The sequence below is a fragment of the Linepithema humile genome, chromosome 3, assembly GCF_040581485.1.
Source record: "Linepithema humile isolate Giens D197 chromosome 3, Lhum_UNIL_v1.0, whole genome shotgun sequence".
Taxonomy (NCBI): Eukaryota; Metazoa; Arthropoda; class Insecta; order Hymenoptera; family Formicidae; genus Linepithema; species Linepithema humile.
In genome coordinates, this window is record NC_090130.1 from 858494 (window position 1) to 881482 (window position 22989).

The following is a 22989-nucleotide window of genomic DNA, read 5'->3' on the forward strand; positions in this document are numbered from 1 at the left end:
CATCAGTGTTTTATTCATAAACATTGCAATCCAACACACTGCGATAATGGAAACTGTATAAGCGCGGAACCTTGCAATTGGATTTTTATGTAGATATAAAATTTTTGATCACAAGATCGAGATGTATTCGAAGCTCTCATCAATGCTACGAGTAGAGCATTATTTTTTCATTTTTATTTTTAATGTTTAATATATATATTTTAAATAATAATACTTCCTGTTACAAATCGTGAAATTTTTAGATATAATTTGAAACAGTGTTCGAGCATAATAATTTTTCAATATTAATTAATGTTATAAGTTAACAAAGCTGTGATTCTAGTGGCGGAAAGCTTTCTCAAAAGCCGCAAGCTGAGAGGGTCAAAAGAATTTAGACAATCAAGATATCACACTTCTTTCGCTGCAAACAGATTTTTCCATGGATCAGTTATGACGTCGAACAAAGGTTTACAAGATTGATTTTCTTGTTCCCAGTTGTGGTCAGTGATCTCCCGTCGCGACCTTCTAGTAGCTGTAAATTCACGATGACTTGAGATTGAGATCTCGAATCTTCCACAACTCTTTCTCCTTACTGCTGAAACAAAAGTTAGAATTTTCATGGGGAACAACGTGGCTGATCGTGTTTCGGGAAATATAACCGATGAGCCTGCACGTATGACGTCTGGATGCTCGGGGGGGAAGCAGAGCGCTGTCGTTTACTTATTTTTCATACAAGGAGTTCTCATATGTTACAAGTAGTCATCTGTTTCTCGTTGACACCTCGTGTATCCTTCGTGTGTCACGCTACAAACAAAATAAATGCAGATGTCAGAAGAGTTGCGTCGAGGCGGTAACTCTTTCTGTCATTCTACTGGTTTGCTAGAAATTCAACACTTTAATTGAACGGTGTAAATTATTTTTTTACTGATTTTTTGTTTATTAATTAATTAGATGGCAGAAATAATCAGATGTGTAAAAAATTATTTTAAATCTGGATTCTTCAGAGTCTGAACATAATGTAAAGCCGATATTGCGGATGTCAAGCTCTCTTCGGACTATCTATAGTTCGCGATAGAACTAAAAAATTAAATAATATGTATTTTGTATGCGTGTATATTCTAATTTTTAAATGTTTTCTGTTACGTAAGATTACTGGAAGAAGAAGACATCACACTAAATGTCTATCTCGAATTCCAACGCGAATTATTAATGGTCTAAAGCGGGCTTTAAACGTAAATTAGCCAAGCTTATAAAGATTAAAATCTTGATATCAATATCGCATCGCAGTCAGAATATTTGTGATTCTCTTCGCCTAATCTGAATCTCGTGGCGACGCGTGCAAGCACGTCAACGTGAGATCGTAGACGATCTCAGCGGCAGCCGGGATGCCGAGTCCGCCGAGGGCGATCAGCGCGCGATCATCGGTTTCATCCCGGGACCCGCGGTATATCTCATTCCACCATCTTTGGTCGCACGTGAATTCCTCCCCTGAAGAGACGCAACATCCAAAACGCGTTTCCCGGGATGCTATTCGGCCGACCACCCACGTTCACGACCACGACATTCACTCGTGTCGGATCCGTGAGACGCGAGCGGGCACGAGTCTTCTTCTCGCTTCTTTCTTTTTCCCGTCCTTCGCTCATAACATCCCCCCCGGCCTCATCTCACAAACTTGAAAAGCCAAGCTTGAATGACTAAATGGAATCGAAGTGAAATGAAACGACCGCCCGCCCGCGTGCGCCACTCACGCGCGTGTGTCACGTCTCACTCTTCGCGGCTGTCGAAAAGCCGGTCCGGAACGGCTGATGATTTCCGGCGACCAAACATGACTATATCGATGACTTAAGTCCTTTCGTGACTTAAGTCCTTCTGTAACTTGCGGCTATCATTGTGCGGAGGGACCTGAATACTCTGCAATCTATCACTGGCACAGTGTATTATTGTTCTATCCTGCAACATTATATGCTTATATTTATATGAGATCATGTTACATTTATCAATTTATCAATGATTTTGTATATAGATATTTATGGGTGTATACATTTTTTAAGTCCACTTTCTCGACAATACATATATAAAAATAATGTTAGGCAATAGAAAATATGCACTAGAATTCTCTGTTTAAAATTCTATCGCAAATTATACACATTTTAAATTGGGCTTAAGCAATCACCACGTAAGTGAAAAAATATACGAATATCTTGTTTTGCAACAGCTTGGGAGCGAGAGGGTTAATGACTGGCGGAGTGCTCCTCCGTCTTTTTGGCCGCTACCCCGCGGCATCTCTCCCTTGCCCTCCGTGCATCTCCGGTAACGTATGGAGCTGTGCGGCGAGTGCGTCCAGAAGCAAAATCGAAGAAAACGATAGCACGCCGAGGTGGTATAATGCTTTCCATGCGGCAGCCCCCGGCATCCTTTCTCACACTCTCTCTTTCTAACGGAACAGAACGCGGCACTATGCGCCGGAGCGCGCCGGATTCCGGCTGACTCGGGATGAGTTGGGAAGGAAACTTGCCTCTAATTATCCTGTTGGGTCATATAGTAGCCGCGCGAGTACACGCGTACGTCGCGCTGCGTATACGTGCGTGCGTGCATTACGTGCGCGCGCGAGTCGAGTAACGCTGACGCGCGACCGCGAGAGGAGAGGACCGGACTTGAAGGAGACGAGCGGCTCCGACGCAACAGAATATATTATAGACTTGTTCCTTTCGACTTGCGCCCGGCTGAAATCTCGCTCGCTGGGTTTCGTGTTAACTTAAGTGTCCCTGAAACGGATTTTGTGGGAGAGCGCGGCGCGCGTTTGCAGCGGCTGCTTTTTCTGTGCCGCGCGCGTCTTCTTTGCCAGTTGACCTCTTAACGGTCAATTTTTTTATCTTTTTTTTTACAGGATTCGTTCGGAAGTGGATTACAGATCTCTACGGATTATTTTCAGCTGCGCTCTTAGGGACAAGTGAGCAGTTGTATCGTAAAGCCAAAATAAATCGCAAAATCCGTATGATAAGAAATTGCGAAGATTGTCGTTGATTCTTGCACTGAAAAATTGAATGACACATTATAACATATGATAAAATAAAAATTTCAGTACAAAATGGTTACTTTCACAAAACACGGATGTTATCAACAATTAAAAATACGGAAAAGTTTAGTAAAAATTTGCTAATAGACTCTAAAAGTGCCGGAACTTATATTCAGAAAATTTCACTATAACTTTCAATAATTAACGATTAATGTTATCATTCAAGAGACACACTGAACTTACGGAACAACAATATACAACAGGCTTTGTTGTTTAACCTTAAATCCAATTTGAAAGCATCTGAAAGAACCAGCCGCATAACAATGAGAGCGAGTCTAGTTGTTTTTAGCAAGGATCCTTACCAGCCAGACGGATCTGGATTCGTATAGTTAATTCACCCTTGAAGCAGCTCGTCGTTTTAACTTGTTGCACCGGTAAAACAGGCCCACAGGATTCGATCGTCCGTTCTCGTGAACATCTATTACCGTTCCTCTTCGTGTTTTCGCATGAACTCGTTGATGTAGATAAGGAAAGATAGACTGAAACGCGACCGTGTAAGTAAAATCTTCACACGATGTATTAAACCTAAATAATTAAGATATAATTATTAAATTTTATAAAATCAATGTAAAAGATAAAAAAAAAGAAAATATGCAGGATATTAATTCAAAAGTATTTATATTTTTTAGAAAATTCTATATTTGGATTCAGATACACATTTTTAAGATAATTAATATTTACTTATCTTTTAATATACTGGCATTGCAGTTCGAACTGTACCAAATTGACACGTTGCATTTTGCAAATCAATCGTGAGACACACATTGCAACCTTTAACACTAATTCAGCCGTTTTAAGTTGTTTGCGGTTTCGAAAATCGTGAGGCAAAGGGGCGCGCAACACAGAAATTACTGTTATTTCCTCGTGTTATTTACTCAAAAACCACAGGGACACTGAAGGGATAATCGAGATCAGCCCTTTCTTGCGTCGTAATCTTGTCAATTTGCTTCCAGAAAACATTATTTTTTAATTTTTTTACTTTCAGAACTTGCAATTAATATTTAAATAAAAATAATATTACTTCCAAACAAATAGCTATATATTAAAATATATATAAAACATTGAAAGTACTATACCAGACCAAATTTAGTTTTAGTAAATTTTAAACTAGATGTAGAATACATTTGTTCATATTTTTTTAAATAAATAATATTAAAAAATTTATTATATAACCTTGGTCAAATTTATCTTAGTTTGCAATCTTTAATCGGATCTGATTTGAACTGAAAATTAATTAAAAGTTGAAACTAAACTTTAACTTTGCTTTATGGCACATAAATAAATTTTGTGTTTTATTAATTTTTAATTTTTGTAGACGTTAGAAAAAAAATGTATGCAATTGTATATTCAATAATTATATTTATTATATGCAATGAATATATTTAAAATAAAATTGATATAACGTCGGAAAAAAATATGACAGGTGTTATATCCTCCTTTCGAACCGCTTCATTAATATTCTTAAGTTATAGTTACAAAAAAATAAAATAAAATGTTTGGCACCTGCAGAACTGCACATATGCAATTGTCGATAATTACGATGAAATGAGATGCATTTAAGCTTTGAATTCACACACACTTTTAACTCAGATAATGACAAGTTTGAATAATCATTTAAATTTTGTCATCAAAAAATATTTATGAGATTTATTAAAATACAAAAATATAAATATATTTGAAATATAAAGTAAGAAAGAGAGAGTAAGCAATTGCATAATTGCAGTTTTGTATATGTTTGTGATAGATTCTATTGTATAAATTTAAAGTTGAAATTATTTTTAAAAGTAAGTGAAATTAGTTTATATGTACCTGTGTAAATGAGTGTGAATTGTTTCGCAAATATTAAAATAGGTTAAGTAGCTTGATAAATAATAATATAGAGTTGTAACGTCATTTGTTATATTTTTTTAACAAATTGTCATTGAATTTTATTACAATGTTTTTTATGTACAAAAGGCACTGCCGATCGCAAAGCGTCATTGATCGATTTGTTCGATCGTACATACTTTTTTATCCGATTGTCTTTTATATAATTTTCATACAATGCAATATAGAAATAATTAATGCTGCCTATATTCAGATATCTGGCCATATCTGGATATTTCGGATATTATTCGGATACTACGTGTACAAAATTTATTTTGAAATAACTAGGAAACCGGATAGAATAAAATTATGAATATTTGGATTAAACCTTTTTACACAGAATTATATTCTTAAAAAAGATAATTGAATGTATAAAATACGATAGTGTATCAAAGAATAATATTATTTTTCAATAAATATCAATGTAACATTATTCTCTGAATGTTGTAATCAATAATACTCTCTTTATATATATTTTTAATTTTTTAAATAATTATATATCATTTTAAGTTTGTATTGTAGGATGTAATTAAAAATATATAAATTTTACCAATTATAAAAGCACAGTAAATAAATGTCTACAAAGGAAAAAAGAGAAATTAATTACTTAAATACCAATGCTGTATTCGAAAAAATAGTGCAGAATAAAATAATGAATCCGGTTGACATCCAGTTAAATGAGAATTTGGGTAATAATTGGATATATCCATGTTTAACAATTACTTGGCCACTGCTAACAGTAACACTATAAATGATTATTATATAATAATGTAGCAATAATATTATAATATAATAATAATTACGTTAATTATTTGTTATTTGTAATAGTTATAATGAAGCATCCGAATAATATCTAAGATATCCGGATATCCTGAATATTGACAGCGCTAACACTTACATTTATTAACATAGCCAGTGATTCTATGGAATCGTCCGGAATTGCATAGAATTACCGCGAATTCACTTTTAACATATATACATATATGTATACTCATTATTATTGTACAATCATTATATATAAAATAATATGATATAATACAACATATAATATAATGTAATGTAATATAATAAAATATAATATATAAAATTATTATAATTATTACGCACAAATAATTTTAACATATCAACGGATGCTATTTCGAAAACTTAACGACCTCAAATTATCGATGAATTTTTCATCGAAAGAACGTTTTAAATAATTTCGAGGAAAGCGTTTTGTATAGAATCGCTTCCAGACTTTAAATATTATCTTTATGTTTCAAATAGATTCACATAATTTTTTACGATTATTTTAATTATTCTGCACGTGTAAAAGCATTCAGATAAAATTAGTGAAAACGTTGAATACGTTACGAGTTACATCATATTTTACGGTGACACATATTGTGACATATCTCTTTATATATCTTCCTCAAAATCGTGCAACACTTTTTTGAAATATTTGTTCATGCAATGAGTAGTTGGAAAATAATCTAAGGACGTTAAGATAGATAAGGCATCCTGAATAAATAATAAACTGCCAATCAGGCGCCTTATTTTCGTATGAGCATAGTCTTCTTGTATTAATTCTTGAATAATAAAATACAAAAAAATAATTATGAAATAAAAAGACCGCGTAATTTAAAAATTGCAAATACATTTGTTGTATACTTTCTAAACATTATTTCTAATCGCATTAAAGATGCATCAAAGATGATTGATATCGATACAACATCATTCTTATAAATAATACGTTTTTTAAGAACCTTTGCATTTATACAAGAGAAAATAGTGTGTTACATTAATTTAGACAACAAAGTAAAAATAAAAGAATAATATGACTAGATTGTAATTAGTGCAACAGCCGCTTTCTTCAATTACCTTTGTTTCCCTTGTTCGCTTTATATCTTTGACCCACTTGTACCTTTGCATTTGATCATTGCTATAACAGTAAATAGAAAAAAATTTATTAGATAAGTGTATTTAATATTAAAACAGAGAAGACAATTTTTAAACTATATAGTTGATCATATATATATATATATAATATATCTATTATATAAAGAAATTAACTTACGCGCGAATTTTACTACATCTTAATATGATTATTAATTAAAGTGATATTCTCTCTCTCTCTCTCTCTCTCTCTCTCTCTCTCTCTCTCTCTCTCTCTCTCTCTACATATATATACTCGCGCTGATATCGATCATTTATAAAAAATCACTTCCAGTTGGAAAAAAATGATAAAAAAGAATCCCTGCAGGGGCTATATAGAGATGATAAAAGTAGGGGATGATTTCAGGTAAGGGCAATACTGCAAAGAAATCCTGCTCTTCGTAAGCGAGAGAAAAAGTGGAAAGAGAGAGCAAGAGAGAAAAAGAGAACGTGATACCGGTTCAAAAACCGACAACGAAGACCCGGAATATCCTGAAAGATGCATTCAGGTTAAACGTGGCAAACAAAATCGTCCGCGTGAAAAAAAGAGAGGAGGAACGGGAGATGGAATAAAGAAGGACGGCGACAGAGAAAAAGTAAGGGTAAGGGAAGATATGTTGAGAACCCGAAAGTTACGTCCATCAAGATTAAATTCGAACGGGGATTTGAGAAGACAATCGGTATTTTTTCTATGCTTGCGATTTGCTAAGGTCGTTGACTTAAAGAATTCCTAAAAAATAATTTTTACGAAAGAAACTTTGACGATATAAAGCATTATATTCTTTTCAGATATTTCTACCCTTTAGTTTATTACATTTAAAAATTTATATTAGAATAATGCTATAATTTTCAATCTGAAAAATTAAAATCTATGTTATGTTTTTTTTTATTAAACGATGACTCACTTTGTACAATGTACATATTCAACCGAAAAAAAGGTGTCTTCCTTGATGATCGAGCGACTCGAAAATGCCGCTGAAGGGCGCGGAGTCGGGAGGAGGGTCGAAGAAAAAAACGGTAGAAAAGGGACCGACATTCACGTACACACGTATGCGCATTAACGTACTGTGAAAGAAATCGTGGTACAAAAGCGTCGCTCCTCGAATGTATATTCGCTGCTCCCTGAATGGGTCTGCGATTTGAATGGACAGGGTTCAACCAGCGAGGGTTCGCGCGCATTGTAAGAAGGCAAGGTCACAATTTTAGTCGGAACTCCTTTGAGCTTCCATAGGTAACATAGCGAGTATTCGTCTTTAAACGAAATATACCTACGACTGTCAACCGAGGGTGGTGGTTGACCAGAAAGAAAAAAAATACGAAGAATCGGGTGAATCGATTGAATTATTGAGCGTCGATGTATTAATATAATTCAACAATGATCAATTATCAGTTATCCAGTTTCATTGTTTATGGATTTTAACAATAAAATATTATCGTAAAATTTTTTTAATTAAAGATAAAATTTAGATTCAAGAGAATAAAAATATACGAGATTGAAAATTACAACGAAATGACGTTTGACACGATATCACTCACAATAAACTAATGCACAAAGAATCTTTGAAAAAGTACAACGAGATGAGACTGACATTCACGATTGCGACACGCGATGCAGCTTCGTTCAAGGCCGCAAGCCTCGCAACGTGAATGACCCGCAAGTTACAACTACAAAAAGAGAAACAACGGATCACGACACCAACCTTGAGAAGGACGCAAAGGCAGAATCAACGTAGTAAAAGTGCTCATTGGCTCTGCTGCCACCAGGATATGGCATCCAGCAACTCCTCGTCCTCCGGGCTCATCGGTTCGTAATTGTCGTAACTGTCGGAATGTGTCGCGTAGAGCGTGCCTGACGTGCCGTAACCTTGACTGCCGGCCGACGAGGTCTCCGAGACGAAGCTTGGCGTTGGTGAACTCGACGCGTCCGAGCACGGCGTTGGAACGAAAGTCGGGCTCGAATTCTGCCTGAGATGTTGATGCCGGTGCATGTCAGTTCTGTGTGGACTGCCATGATGACGGATCTCTCCGCTGATGCTACCTCGTAGTCTCATTTCTGCCGAATGAAGGTTGGAATCGGAGCCGATCCCGTTCTCGGAACCACACGCGGGCGAATTGGAGGACGTCGAAGAAATGGGTGAGGATCCACTGGACTCGGAGCCGCCGTCGTGCTCCTCCAGAAGGCGTTGAAGACTCCTGATGTACTCCACCGCCATCCTCAAAGTTTCGACTTTTGATAGTTTTTTGCTACCTGCTCTGGATCCGCTGTGAGCCCCGGCTGTGCTGCTTCCGAGCGCCTGCGCCACTGTCTGCGGTATGTGCTGTCGTAGAGTGGCGAATCCGTTGTTTACCTGCTTTACCCTGTTGCGTTCTCGCGCGTTTCGCCGGGCCACTGACGCTGGTTGATGCGGCACCGTGCCGTACGGCCCGGCAGTCTGACCGTAGATCTTGGACCGCTTACATCCGTGTTGTAGGGTATTGTTGCCGGTCGGCATGCTGCCAGTGGAGACAATCACATTGCCGCGGTGTGTTTGCGAACTTGAAGTGGCGTGAAGGCCATGGTGGTGATGTTGCTGCTGCACACTCAGCATGATGGGTAGGACGTTCTCCTCTTTCGGCCCCACTAAGGTCATATCACGGGTACAAATCCCCCCACCACCTGGGAGCAGGAGTTGTAACAGCGCGTGCCAAGCCTAACCTTCGTCGAGTACACTGCTCGATATTACGTATCGGAAAAACTTGGGCGAGGTGAGTCCAGATGCACGCCTCGTTTTTAATCACCTCGTGATGTCGCACACGATCGTAAGGACGAAACGGACGAATGCGTAAAGTTTAAATAAACTCTACCGACCGGAAAGCGAAGCGTGGGAACAAAACTGAAACCGCACCCTCGATGCTCTCAGTACGAATCTGGCTCCCGAAATGCCTAGCCAATGAGGGTGCAGGGCCTTATATAGCCAAAGGGGGCACGCGCCAAGCCCCTCTACAAGCCCTCGTACTCGATCTCGGGTCCTAAACCCCCCATCTTCTTCTCCCCCTCCCTATCTCACCGGCCTGTAGTGCCTCATACCCCTGTGATTCCCCACCACTGCGGTCCCAAAGGCCCTACGCCGCCCGAGATTCTCATCTTCGATCGTCTTCGTACTAGTACGCCGCTACCATCTCGATCTGTTTGCCAATTTACCTTTCAGGATACGTTATCGGTATGATAAGATTTATCATTGGCGTGTGCTCGAAATAGTTGACGCGCTAACGTTAAAGAGATATAAATCCCATTTAGAAGAGATACAAATATTTTTTTCTGTTTTTCCATGAATAAATCACAAACGCACGCGAGAGAATATAAAAAAATTGAATATATTCTTTTATCTTCTCTATTGAAATTTAGATCTCGTCGTCGTATAACACACGGTTCGTAAAAAATGCATATATTTTTCGATAAACAAATGTTAACAAAAAATTCAAAATTAATATAATATCGTTAAGAGAAGCTTAAAAGAAAATGAAAGAAGAAAAGAAATAAATTTTGATACAAAGAATGTAAAACAGATTAAAAAATATTTTACGTGTCGACTTTAATACAAGTTTATTCGTTATATGTGTGCAATTTATTTATAAAAAAGTTATGAAAAAAAGTAATTAAATTTATTTATAAAAAGGTTATTAAATCCGTAATTAAACATCAGTGAGGCCCAATGTCTACATAGGACCAGCCGGGTTGTTGAGAAACACTGCTATGTATAAGGGTCCACACATCCCCACCGGCCCAGCGAGTGTCTCGGGAATCGAAATTTGAACAGTTACCGGGAGAAAGAAAAGCTGGTCCGGGGACCTGGGCAAGTCGACGAAGTGAGATGGCGAGAGAGCGAGGTGTAGAACACACGAGGAGGACAGAAATCGGAGAAGAAGAAGAGGAAGAATGATGAGGAACAAGGGGGAGTGGGAGGAGATGGAGAGGTCTGTGCGGCTGGAGAGAAGCTGTGCAGAAGACGAAGAGGTATCGGAGGAGGGTAAAGGAGCCCGGTGGCATGGAACATACGAGTACCCGAGACGACTGCAACAGTGGGGTGAGGGGAGCGAGGGGGGGGGGGAAAGCGAGGAGTAGCGACGGTAGAATAGCATAGTGATGGGCATGACTGTAGCACGTGTCGTCTTTATGGAACACACATATTTTATTATAAATTGCAGCTATCGCAGAATGTGGAAAAAGTCCAGAATATAGTTTATCTTTCAAAAAATTTCTCGGTGCGATAAAAAAAAGCAAGAAACACGATTGTATCTCGCGTCAAGTCAAGCGCGACAAATAGCGAAGCAGACCGTGCACTTATACGCAGCCCGTCAAATTGAGAATCAAATTCTTGTATCTGTAATAACATTTGTATCGATCGAGTTCCTTAATTGATAGCTAATAGAATTACGCGATACATGTTGAATTATGAGAATTATTATAAGGAATTATATGAAAGACAGAGTAAGTGACGCACAAGATATAAACATACGCCGACGTTAGTTAATTCCGCTTGAAATACAATATCGCTTCGATTATCTCACGGGGAAGTCATGTTTCCCGAGAAAATTTATTTGCGGACTCATTGATAAGTTGCTCATTGCCATCAGTAGTAAAGAAGACATGTATGACGACAAAGAGGAAGGGGAAGAGACGCGAGCCGTCCTCCCTTCCTCACATTCGTGGCGCGCGCCTACTCCCATCCGCCGATTCCCCCGTTCCATTCGTCCGGTTTTATCCTCACCGAACGGAGCGTGCGTCTGCATACGTGCGTGCATACGTGCGTGCGTGTACGAGAAGGGCACACGCGTGCTTGCTCGAGTCTCGTGCTTAAGGGCGCTCGTATGGGGGGGGGATGTACGCGCGCATACATGCGGGGAACCACGTTTACGTGCGCGCGTTTGCCAGTATGCGTGCTCGCGCGTGGAACAGGTATATGCTCCCCGTATATCTCCCCCTTTTTTTTTTCTTTTTTGATTCCGACGGTTCTTTCCGTCTCTTTTCACAAGTCCGTCCTTTTCCTTGTCGAAAAGGCGATGCGCGAGGGAGCGCTATAGGGCGGCAGGATCCCGCTGGACATTTCTACACGAATAAATAGACGTCAAGCGGGAGTTCGACAGATAGATAATAGATACGTGCTTTTAACTCCCGATAAGGGTTTCCGGTAGAAATGCAAAAAAAGACAAGCACCTCTGGAAACGCTGGAAATATGAATGATACGCGTGTTATGTTGTAGAATTACTTACTTACAGCTTATATTAATATTAAAAGATCTTACAGGTAGACTTAATTACCTGTATTTTAATATGGAATTTATCGTTATCAGACTTTCTTTTTATACAATTGAAATATACAATAAAAATAAGAAATTTTATTCCACCGGAATCTATGAAACGGTTAATTTATCGAGCGAAATTTTCTTGGACACTCGTAATAGCCTTATTGTCTTGAATTTCGGAGAGATAGATTTTATTCCATAATTATATTCTCGGGCCACTCAATGCCCGGCCTCTCTTCCTCTCTTTTCGGCCAAACACTTTGCCACTAATTACCATGGAATTAATTACCGTGCCGAGTGGTGAGATGAACGATGCCACGGTTGTGTTCTTCGAGTCAACCCTTGCTCCGATGCAACTGCGCGATCCAGCGCGCGTTGCAGTCGTCTCGCGCCTCGGGCATGGTTTTAGATGTTAGATCGTTCGGATCATTGTCCTGTGCGATCATAGAGATTAGGGGTTTTCTGTGGTTGGTCGGATGAAGTATGGACTATGGGTGCGCTGTGTGTGCAGTTGTTACAATTTCTGGGCTCTTGTTCTCCATCATTTTCACAATGGAAGCAGTTTAGAGCGGTTTTGTTCTATAATACGTTATTCTAATAACATACCGGTGTTGATTTGTGTCGATTACATGTTACCGTAAACGATTTAACGAGTTTTTAAGTAAGAAACGTAATAATAGTTGCCTCTCCATTTTTAATACTCTTGTGAAATATTTTTATGTTACGTAATATATCATAATTTGTATAAAAGTGGCAAACTCATTGTTTTTGGAGATTGTAGAATTAAATACTTTAATTTTGCAAAATAATTGGTTGGATATAATGACACAAAGAGAATTTTTTGAGATCTCTAATTAACTGCAGGCAGTGCTGACAAGATCGATAACGATTGTCCTTGATAACTGCATCCATGCGAAAATACATCGTCATTGAGATTACTTATATCAATAAGGACATCAAGTAATGAGCTTGATCATCTCGTGGATATACGATAGCCTTTTTTTATATTATTGCAAGTTTTAAGTATCGCTTTATAAATGTAAAAAAGATATAGTTTATGTAATAATTACGATAAGAATTAATTGCTTAATTAATTTCCAATAACTTCATGATGTTGATAATTTTTATACGACAGTTATTAATAATATTATATTAATTATATAAAAATATAAATCATTGATATAAATTTTATATCGTTATAACAACGAAATTTGTAAAATATTTTTGTTAAGTGCAAGTCGTCTGACACGTGCAGTGCAGGTTAGCCACGAAAATATGGATTTTGACGTGTCGGCACGTCGACACCGGCTCGCACACATGTAATGCACAAATACTTCTGTGTTCCGGAATGAGTAGGGAGATAAAGAGAGTTCGAGGGAGAGAATTTACGCTTGCATACGCCTATTTCGTTAGGGGTCATGTGGGGGGTTGCCGAACGGAATATAATCGGCGACACATATGGTGCGCAAACGTATGCTGGCAGGTATGAGTATCGATGCGTGAGCCAACGTACGTAACATATGTCGCAACAGGTTGGCCGGATACCGACGTTGATTAACTCGCTCATATCAATATTTCGAAGATTTTTTACATTTTTGATAAAAATGCAGATTTAAAAATCCTGCACAATCGTAGAAAAAGCATTAAAAAATTGATACAACAAGCAAAAACGGTCAAATCAATTAATTAATTAATTATATGTTAACGTATTGTAGATTATCTGAAACAGAATCTGTCGAATTTTCTGTGGAGTTAAAGATGTATCTGATAAATTTCCTCGATAAGTTATCAGTATGAATACAGATTAGTTATTAGTTATTTTAATAACAAGTAGTCAATATATTTTATAAATTGTATAATATGTCTGCACTCGACGTATTAAGTGGTTGAATAACGACATGCGTTATTAAGACGGCGCTGATTATCATCGTCGAGAAGCGCATATGTAGGTACTTATCATGCCGTAATTAAACCGCACTTTGCGTCCAAGCGTGCGCGCATTAATGGGCAATGTGCACTTTGTTCAAGGCACGCGTAAAAATGATTTGACAGCGAGATGCTTATCGGAATTCATCTTCCCAACTCATCCTTCCTGAATACCATCCCGGAAGATGCAAGAAGAGGCAAAAAAGAAGAGCGCGCGACGTTTTGGCACGGCAAATTATATCGCGGGGCGAAATAATGTCCGTGTGTGAATGTGCGTATCAACGTGTGACCAGTAAATAAGTAAATATATATATATATATATACGTCATTTTAAATCCAGAGAGCTTCGCTGCGGGAGATTTCTAAGGTCAACTAACAATGAGACTTGGTTTATCACTCCTGTCAACCCTTACTAGCTGGTATTTTGTCACTCATTGTATTTTGAGTTTGTCACGTTTGAACAAATACACATCTTATTTGCATACCGGAAAATACTCGATGAATTTTGTACGCGTGGAACGTTGCAATTACTCCGACGGTGGCTTGGCGCGACGGCGGGTGTCGAGCGAATTGCCGTGACAGCCAGCGCATAATTCTTCGTTTAAGTACAAAACGACAGGATTTTACCACTCCATCGGTCGACGCAAGTGCATTGCTGTGCTGATTAATAATCCACGACACGTTTCAGCCGTTGCGATTTTCCGTGCTTTAATATACCTTGCGCGACCTTGTCGCTTTATTACCGTGGATGTGATCCTTTTCATAAATCAGCGCACACCCTGCACCTAATAAGGAGCATGTGGTATAAACAAGTAAGATTTTAATACTTTAATATGACTGTTTAATTGTTTTTCAAAGTTACTACTGTTTTTAATCTTAAGAAAACGAAAACGAGATAAATCATTATGCACAAGAGCGTTCATTTAGTTTTTTGGCGTATAATTTTACTTGATTTCGTGTTATACGTGCATTAAAAAGCCGTCTACTATAATTGTTATTTATGCTAATTGCTATGAAAAATGTTTCATTATCGATATCGGACGGTTCATCTGCAATTAATTACCCGCATTGATAATCAAGACTATACAAGGATTATTTCATTTTTATTATGCGTATAATAAATTCTCTGTTTATTTTTATTCCACATGTAACACTTTTTTTAGACATTTACTGTTTTCGTCGACGACATTGATTTATTGATAAAATGTGTAAAATCTCGTTGATTTCACAGATAATCATGCGTAATAAAAATTTATCTATAAGCTGCACCTGTAAAATATTGATTGTATCATAACAATGAATGAATAAACAAATGAATAATAAGAGACAAAAATTTTATTATATCAAATATATTCTAGAAACCATTTTAATTTTTCGTGAGTTTTATTTTTATAGAGACTAAATTTTACGCTTCTTTTATCATAAAGATTTTATCGTAACAATAAACACAAAAATTATATATAATTAAATTATATTTAATAATTCAACTTGCATGAAAATAATATAATTACTAATGGATTTATAATTTCACCATCGTGAATCCAATAATATGGTATACCTTAATATCGAACCTTCCATAGTACGATAAATATTAAAACTTTTGATAATACAATTCAATATTAACATATCACTACAATCAATAGAATCAATGTAATCGCAGAACAAGAGAATGCAATTTGAATAAGAAGGCACGAACATTTTAGTATATACATCATGCGCGTACCACCATTGCATTATACGACCGTCGTATTACATGTCGGATCCGCTGGCACAATTCAATCCGGCGTAATCGCGGTTTCTCTCCGCGCCGGGTGTCATCCATCTCTATCACTGGTCCGCGTGTAAGAACGCTTGTAGGAACGGCGATCGTCACAAGATCGAGAATCGGAGATCGACGATCGGCACAGCGATTCTTCTCGTTGAAGATTTATCGCGCGAGTGTCTTGCATAGCTCGGTATAATCCCGAGATAGGCCCCGCGCGCGTCCTTCTGCGGCGGATCATTCGACGAGTCATTTTTCACGTGAACGCACAAAGGGAACGCCAATCCCGGAGTGAGGGACCGCGCGCGCTTCTTGAACTATCTGGTTAGACTATCTGTGCGCGACGGCAGACGTCCCACAGGAATTTCTTCTGCCCGACAAAAGGCGGAATCACAAATCCTCCGCGAGTTTGGCCAGCCGTTGAAAAGATTTCGATCGACAGCTACCGGCGATCATCACCGATGATTCGAGGCGGTGATATCCGTCGGAATATAAAGATCGGACTACTGAATGTGTGGCTACGTGACTTGATATTTCTTTTACAAGAGAAGCTTGATTGGTCAAAAATACTATCGTTGAAAATATTAAATGATGAATACAATCGTTTAATTTTAGCCTATTCAAACACCGTTTTTACGAACGAAGGCGTCGAAGAGAGATCGGCGCGGTATATTTAAGTTATACGCGTTTCAGAAATTGCTCTATGACTTTGCATCATAGTACTACGTTCTGTACGACGGTTCGTGTAGTGGTTGCCGATCGACAATGAGTTCCATTCAGCATTTTATCGCGTCACATTTTATCGCCGGCTAAATATTAAATCCCGCTTACACGCTGTTAAGATTAACAGGAAAGCGGAACTAAGGTCAAATATGTCAAACTTGTGACGCAAGTTTCTCTCATCATCCGTAGTTTTCAAAATCGTGAATTTCCAATTTCCATTCCTCGTTAAAGATAAATATATCTCCTTCTTTCGCTGTGCCGATCGTCGACCCTCGCAAAAGATTCACCGCAATAACGATCGTGGTTGTTAAGGTCGCTTTGTGACTTCTCAAATTTTCATACGTCCGAAGGATATTCCTCGCCGAGAGAGAAATTTCGGCTTTATACCTGCTACCGCACACTGTAGCTGCGTGAAGACGAAAGGGCGATTTGGCTTTTTGACGGCGTTATCTAAATTATCACCGGTGCCCTTTGGGGATCGGGCGCCGCGGAATGTGAGATATTCCGAGACAGGCTTAATTACAAGCGTCGGAATTAAGCGTAGACCATAGGTTACCTACCTGATAAAATCCTTTCTGCTGTGCGGTGGCTCACGACGTTGAAGAATCGAATCGTGTCCTTACGCATTAATCGATTAAATCCCAAGAGACCTTGAATACATTAACTACGGAGAACAAGAGGCCGTGTGAGAGAAGGAAAACATCGGTGGACCTTTCTCCTTGAACCGCGCCGGATACCAGTAACGATGTGATATTACGAAGCTGTATTCGCCGATTAAAACTTAATTCGTACCATCCATATAGCCGACACGCAACTAATCGATTTATTTTTCGTCCCTAAATCCGTCTTTAAATTGTTTATTTTATATTAAATTTGTGCAATTGATTTTTCCTGTACGAAAATGTCGACATAGTCAATAGTTTTCGAGTTACAAGTGATTGAAAAAGAATCTGTTAAGGAATTAATCTCTTGTGGAATAAATAAACAAGAGATATTTTAAAATTCACTTCAAGTGAGTCTTAATAGAATTTTAATTTAAAGTTTAGTTGTAAGAAAATATATATGACATTAAAAATTAAAAAAATATGTTGACTTTTTCTCTTCGACATTTTTGTTGAGGAAAAATCGATATCAAATCAGTTAAAGAAACTGTTATTAAACATCTGTGAGCTTTGGCATACAATACCGATGTATATTTTTACAATGCACTTATATACCGATGTAAGTATAAAGTACAGCCGACTGCATTTAGAAAATTCAACACAAAGCGCGCTTAAACACATAAGTGCGAAAATACCATGTAAGCAAATTGCAGTGGTATCTCCTGGAGCAAACACATTCGCTTACATGCGCTCTCCACCTACAATTTTCAAGTCCACTCCTATTGTGAGTACTCGGCACGCGATTCCATGCGCGCCTTGTTGACATGCAAATATCGGGCAGCTGATGACGGCCGTGGTCGGACGCGAGGGATGAAATGAGACAAACAGTATAAGTATATGCGCGCACGTCGCTGGCATCGCGCGTTTCCACTTTCACGAAATGACGTGGTCTACCGTGAGAGGTCGGATGCAATCGTTCGGGATGTCAAGGTTTCGCGGTCAAGGACGCGGGCCCGCACGTTGTTCCTGTGACCCGTGAGAGTCTGGATCCCGAACCCTGCTGTGTACCGGTCTGCCACGGACGCGCGCCTTGAGGTATCACCGGCCCGACGAGAAATCGGGGGATAATAAAAAACACTTAAATATCTCTCTCTCTCACTGCCGCCGCCGCCGCCGTCACTGTTGCCGCCTCCCACGCGAACACATACGATCGAGGGTTATAATAAAATAATCGGACGTACATGCCGTGTTGCTTATACTCACGCACAGCGGCAACACCTGGTTATAAGCACACGCGGGGAAAAATGCGCAAAAATTTGACGGATGATGGCCTTCTTTGTAATCGACAGGCAATTATCTCAAGTTTAAAAATTTAATTTAATTAAATCCTAATTACTTAGATTATATTATGATATGAGTGTATTTTACGGGAAATAACATAATTTATACAATCTATAATGTAATATCACAGATTTTCTTTACGGAATCAGTAAAATAAATTGAGAATTAAATCTAGATAATATTTTCTAATATAAAGTTTAAACAATAATAAAAATTTGTTGCAAAATACTTGATTAGCAAATGCAAAAGAAATTTTTCGAATTTTTGTCGAATGAAGATTTATTTGTAAGTGTGGATAAAAATATGTCACGTTTTTTTATTTTTAAAGCAAATTTAATTAGTTGGCAGAATGTTTGATTGTAAACATGCAAGATAAATTTAGCGGAATAAAAAAAGTATTTAATGCTCAATTAAAGCTTAATTTTTTAAAACAGATATTTTTCCATTTTTTATGAAATGTTACATAAAAGAAACTAATCTGTGTAGCTTAAATATCTCAAAGTACTTGACTCGCGCACACACACATACATATGATACTTTCTGACTTAATATAACAATTACCTAAAATGATATTTCAGGGTGCGGCAAAAATTCACAGATTACTTATAAAGTTTGTGTTCCAACGTAATTAACTTTACTGCCGCGTCACTCTGGAACGCCGAGATAACCCTTCGCGCAAGCGGCACGATCGATCCACGAATCGTGCGCAAAAAAATGGGCCCCGAAGAGGGCACCCAGTGTTCCGAGGTGCTAAAAACCTCGATAATCTCGGCGAGTAATAACGAAGGACAAACCCCAAAAAGGATCCCCGAAAGGGGGCGTGCCAAAAAAAGATACCAAAGTGCGGGACCAGGACTCGAGAGGCGAAAAAGGATAAGTAGGAGCTGTGAATGGAAGGGAAAAGGGGCGCAGGATAAAAGAATCAGAAAAGGGACTAGCAAAGAGATTTCGAAGATAGCGCGTACGGCATGTGTTCTTCTCTCACTTTTTAGCGCCGGTGCCCTGTTAATTACACATCGGTGATCATAATTATCTGCGGCAAGATAATGAATCGATTATCAAAGACAGCAGCATCGTCGTTGTTGTTTTGCGACACTTCATACATTCGCATCGATTTGAGTGTAATCATGATTATCGTAAATATTAACATTTAAATTATTAAAAAATTAATAAAAAAAGAAACGCTCACTCTGCGTATTATTGTGAAGTCTGAATCTACTTGGATTTTTTTATAGAAATCTTGCCCGTTCATCGTTTGTTAAGAGTTTTTCACGCGATGTGATGGTAAGATAAAAATTTTTGGCAAAAATTATAAAACGACCTCGTCGATGCAGCAGCTTCTTTCACGGACTACGCGTGCACGTACAATGCGATCACGCGAGAGAATAGAAAATGAAAGAAAATACTGCGTATACAGTGGAAGAGAAGGAAGAAGATAAAAAAGCAAAGGTCTGCCTGGAAACAAAACAGCAGGTGGAATTCGCATGAAATTTACTCGCGATCAACTGCACGGCGTATTTCGCGAGAGGCACGCAGAATGATACTCGAAAAATTTAGATACAATTTTCACAGATCATATTGCAATATTCAATTTATTATACTTCGATGTTAACTCGATCAATCTAAATATAGTTTTTGATATCAACAATAATTCACATCGAGATCAAGATAAGAAGTGATTTTTTCGGCATTATTGTGTCTTTTATTAAACAATTTTCGAAATTGGAAATTGTCATTAACACGTCGTATTTGGCGATGTTAACATATCGTTTGCATAATTGTTGTGAGAGTGACATAGACGTTTCGACAGACATCGGAAACAACTGCTTGAGAACGATACGGAAAGCTATCGATGACGTCGTTCAAAATTCTTCGGCGCGGCATTGAGCGCCGTATCAGCGACGCTATAAGACGCGTGCCACGCGACTTTTCCTTGCCATCTTTTTAAAAAATCGAGTTTTTGCTTTTACATCGATACGAGAGATACACAACGATACTTGGAGCCATGCGGGCCTCCGAGGCTACCAATTACGATGGCAGCTGCCGTCGCGTCTCAAACGTGCTACGATCCTTAAATCATATTTTATGTGTATTACTTAATATATTGATACTTGGCTACGATCCATCAATTTTCTCTATTTCAGAATACCTTTGATCTAAAAAAGAAAAAAATGGTGGCTGATACGAAACACGTGCTGCACGTGGTGAAAAAAGTTCCATCTTTGAGTGTTAATTTGCATTTTAACGATAAGCGAGTAATCTGTATTGCAATTAAAGAATGTTAATTAGAAAATAAATATGGACGATGAACTGTGAACATCCATTCCGGGACATTGCTTATTTAATTCTACTGTTCAAAGATTTGGAATTCTGAGATATTACGATATTACGAAATTGGATAGGGAATTGGGGAAGATAATTATTTGTGTGGACTTTCTTTCTCTCGTTATCAACACCATGATTTTAAATATACATTTAATTAGTGTCACACTAATGCGCGGATTTTTATACAGGATAAAAGGATTACTTATGTTAATAGAATTGATTTTTTACTTTGTGATTTTAAATATCCATTAATTGCTATATATGGATATTGATAGATACAAATATTTACAAATAACATCGTGCTCTCTACGCGTGTTGTGTAATATCCTTTCAACGAAATATTCTTTTTGACTTACAGTTTGCTTTTATCTTAAAATCTTTTCTTCGAAGATATAACTTTGAGAGGAAAGAATGCAAGCAATGCGGGACAGTGGAAAGAAAAGAGGGACGATATCACACGCAAAGATCCGAAAATATGTCGATGACGCGCACATTTCGCGACGCGCGATTTCGAGCGCGCAAGTGCGTGTACGCCATCAAGATCATGCATGCACGCACGCGAAAGAGACTTTGTACATCGGGATTCATCTTTCGCGCGATGCACCTGCCTATGGCCCGGGAGCTCGTTTAATGTCGCACGTTACGTCAGAACGAGACTTTGAGCGAAGTTCCTCGCCGAAGAAAGGAGCGGAGTTACGTGTAAATGATTACTCTCTTTGTAGGGTAATGTCGGGCACAGGAGAACGAAAAATAAAGACTGCAAACCGTTATTAGCCCCATCGATGCTAATAACGTCATTTGAATTGCATAAAATATAACGTGTTCAAAGAAAACTTTCAACACAAGTGATACACCTCTTTTTTCCGACATTGATATTGAAAATTCTAAACAGGTAAGAGAGAACACGAAATGCGAAATAAATAAGTTTGGTAGAATAATCAAATGTGCAAATCAGCAATTTTAATGTCCATTTTAATGTCATTCAATCAACCGGTTTGCATCTGCATTAATTCCCGATTCCTAAGTCAAGGTATGTAATTGATTACGTTCTCTGTCATATTTGATATTCGATACATGTTGACGCGAACAATAAGCATAATGTTAGAAATAACTAGCCGCGCGGGCGCAATATCAATTCCCGAATTTCATCGTCTTCCTCCTCTCTCTACCCTCATTCCTCTCTCGCTACTTTGTGCCCCGAGAAGTTAGGCAAGGTGTCGACGGTGGCCGTAAGACCGTTGGGAGTCTGCCAAGCTGCAGGTGACGAGTCCGGTGGTCCTCTTTGGCGCACGACTCCGCTTCGGTGTGCGTGCGTGCGTGCGTGTCACCGTACATGAAGCAAGGATGGCGACAGGGTGCCTGCTCGTCGTCGCGAGGAGGAAGGAAAGAGAAAGAGAAGGGGAGCAAGGTGGACGAGAGACGAAGGAGGACGACAGAATTCGGCGTTGCGCGATATAGAGAGAGAGAAAAAAAGGTACGCGAGGGGGGTGATGGGGGAGGAAAGGGGCCTAGGGAACAGGAACGAGCGTCGTGGAGAAGTGAACCTGTAAAACGGTGTACGAGGAGAGCCGAGGCGGCGGCAGCGGCGGCGGCGGCGGCGGCGGCGGCGGCAGAGAGGACGCGTGGCAGCGTCCAGCTGCAGCTGCCGTTTTCGTCGTCTGCATGTGCGCGAGGGGGGACACACGGGCGCGACGGCGGGGCCTCGCCCTGGCGCTTTCTCTCTCCTTTTCATCCTGGTCGCGCGCGCTCGCGCGCGCTGTGTTCTCCGTCGGACACGCGCGCGTGCTCGCCCGCACGCCGCCGGTGCCGTGGCGCGCGCCAACACTCATTAACGCGAAACTGCGGCGGCGGCGGTGGCGCGCATACTTTCCCGCGCGACCGTGATGCTCGCCCCGCACCGCCATTCTTCATCGATTAAATTAATATGCCGCATTCGTACGCGGCGAAAAATTGGATAGATTAATATCTTAATGAGTGGTCTCATAATTACGAGATTAAAGTACGCAAATAGAAAGAGGAGACGATAATGAATTGCAATAGTCACAATTTCCTTTGTATGTTTTATCATTCGGCGAATCATATTGATTCTCCGCGAAGCGATCGATAACACGAATCGTACTTTGCATGACGATAATTTGTGCACAATTACATATTTGTTGTATGATTGTATAATAAATACAGCGTTCCTGCGTG

At 38.9% G+C, this 22989-nt stretch overlaps 2 protein-coding genes across 2 annotated transcripts in view; both read right to left on the reverse strand.

Annotated features, from left to right (window-relative positions):
- LOC105675890 (myoblast determination protein 1 homolog) overlaps window positions 1-22989 on the reverse strand; it is a 145191-nt gene that overhangs the window by 39670 nt on the left and 82532 nt on the right. The gene's annotated exons all lie outside the window — the stretch shown is intronic.
- LOC105675889 (achaete-scute complex protein T5-like) lies at window positions 4938-10476 on the reverse strand. Its single transcript, XM_012373369.2, has 2 exons — window positions 8536-10476; window positions 4938-6842 (listed from the first exon to the last, which is right to left on the reverse strand). The coding sequence occupies exon 1, from the start codon at window positions 9463-9465 to the stop codon at window positions 8578-8580; it is 888 nt and encodes a 295-aa protein (XP_012228792.1). The 5' UTR covers window positions 9466-10476; the 3' UTR covers window positions 4938-6842; window positions 8536-8577.

Coding starts and splice junctions, on each gene's coding strand:
- LOC105675889 (XM_012373369.2), bottom strand. CDS start 9,465: ATGACCTTAGTGGGGCCGAAAGAGGAGAACGTCCTACCCATCATGCTG.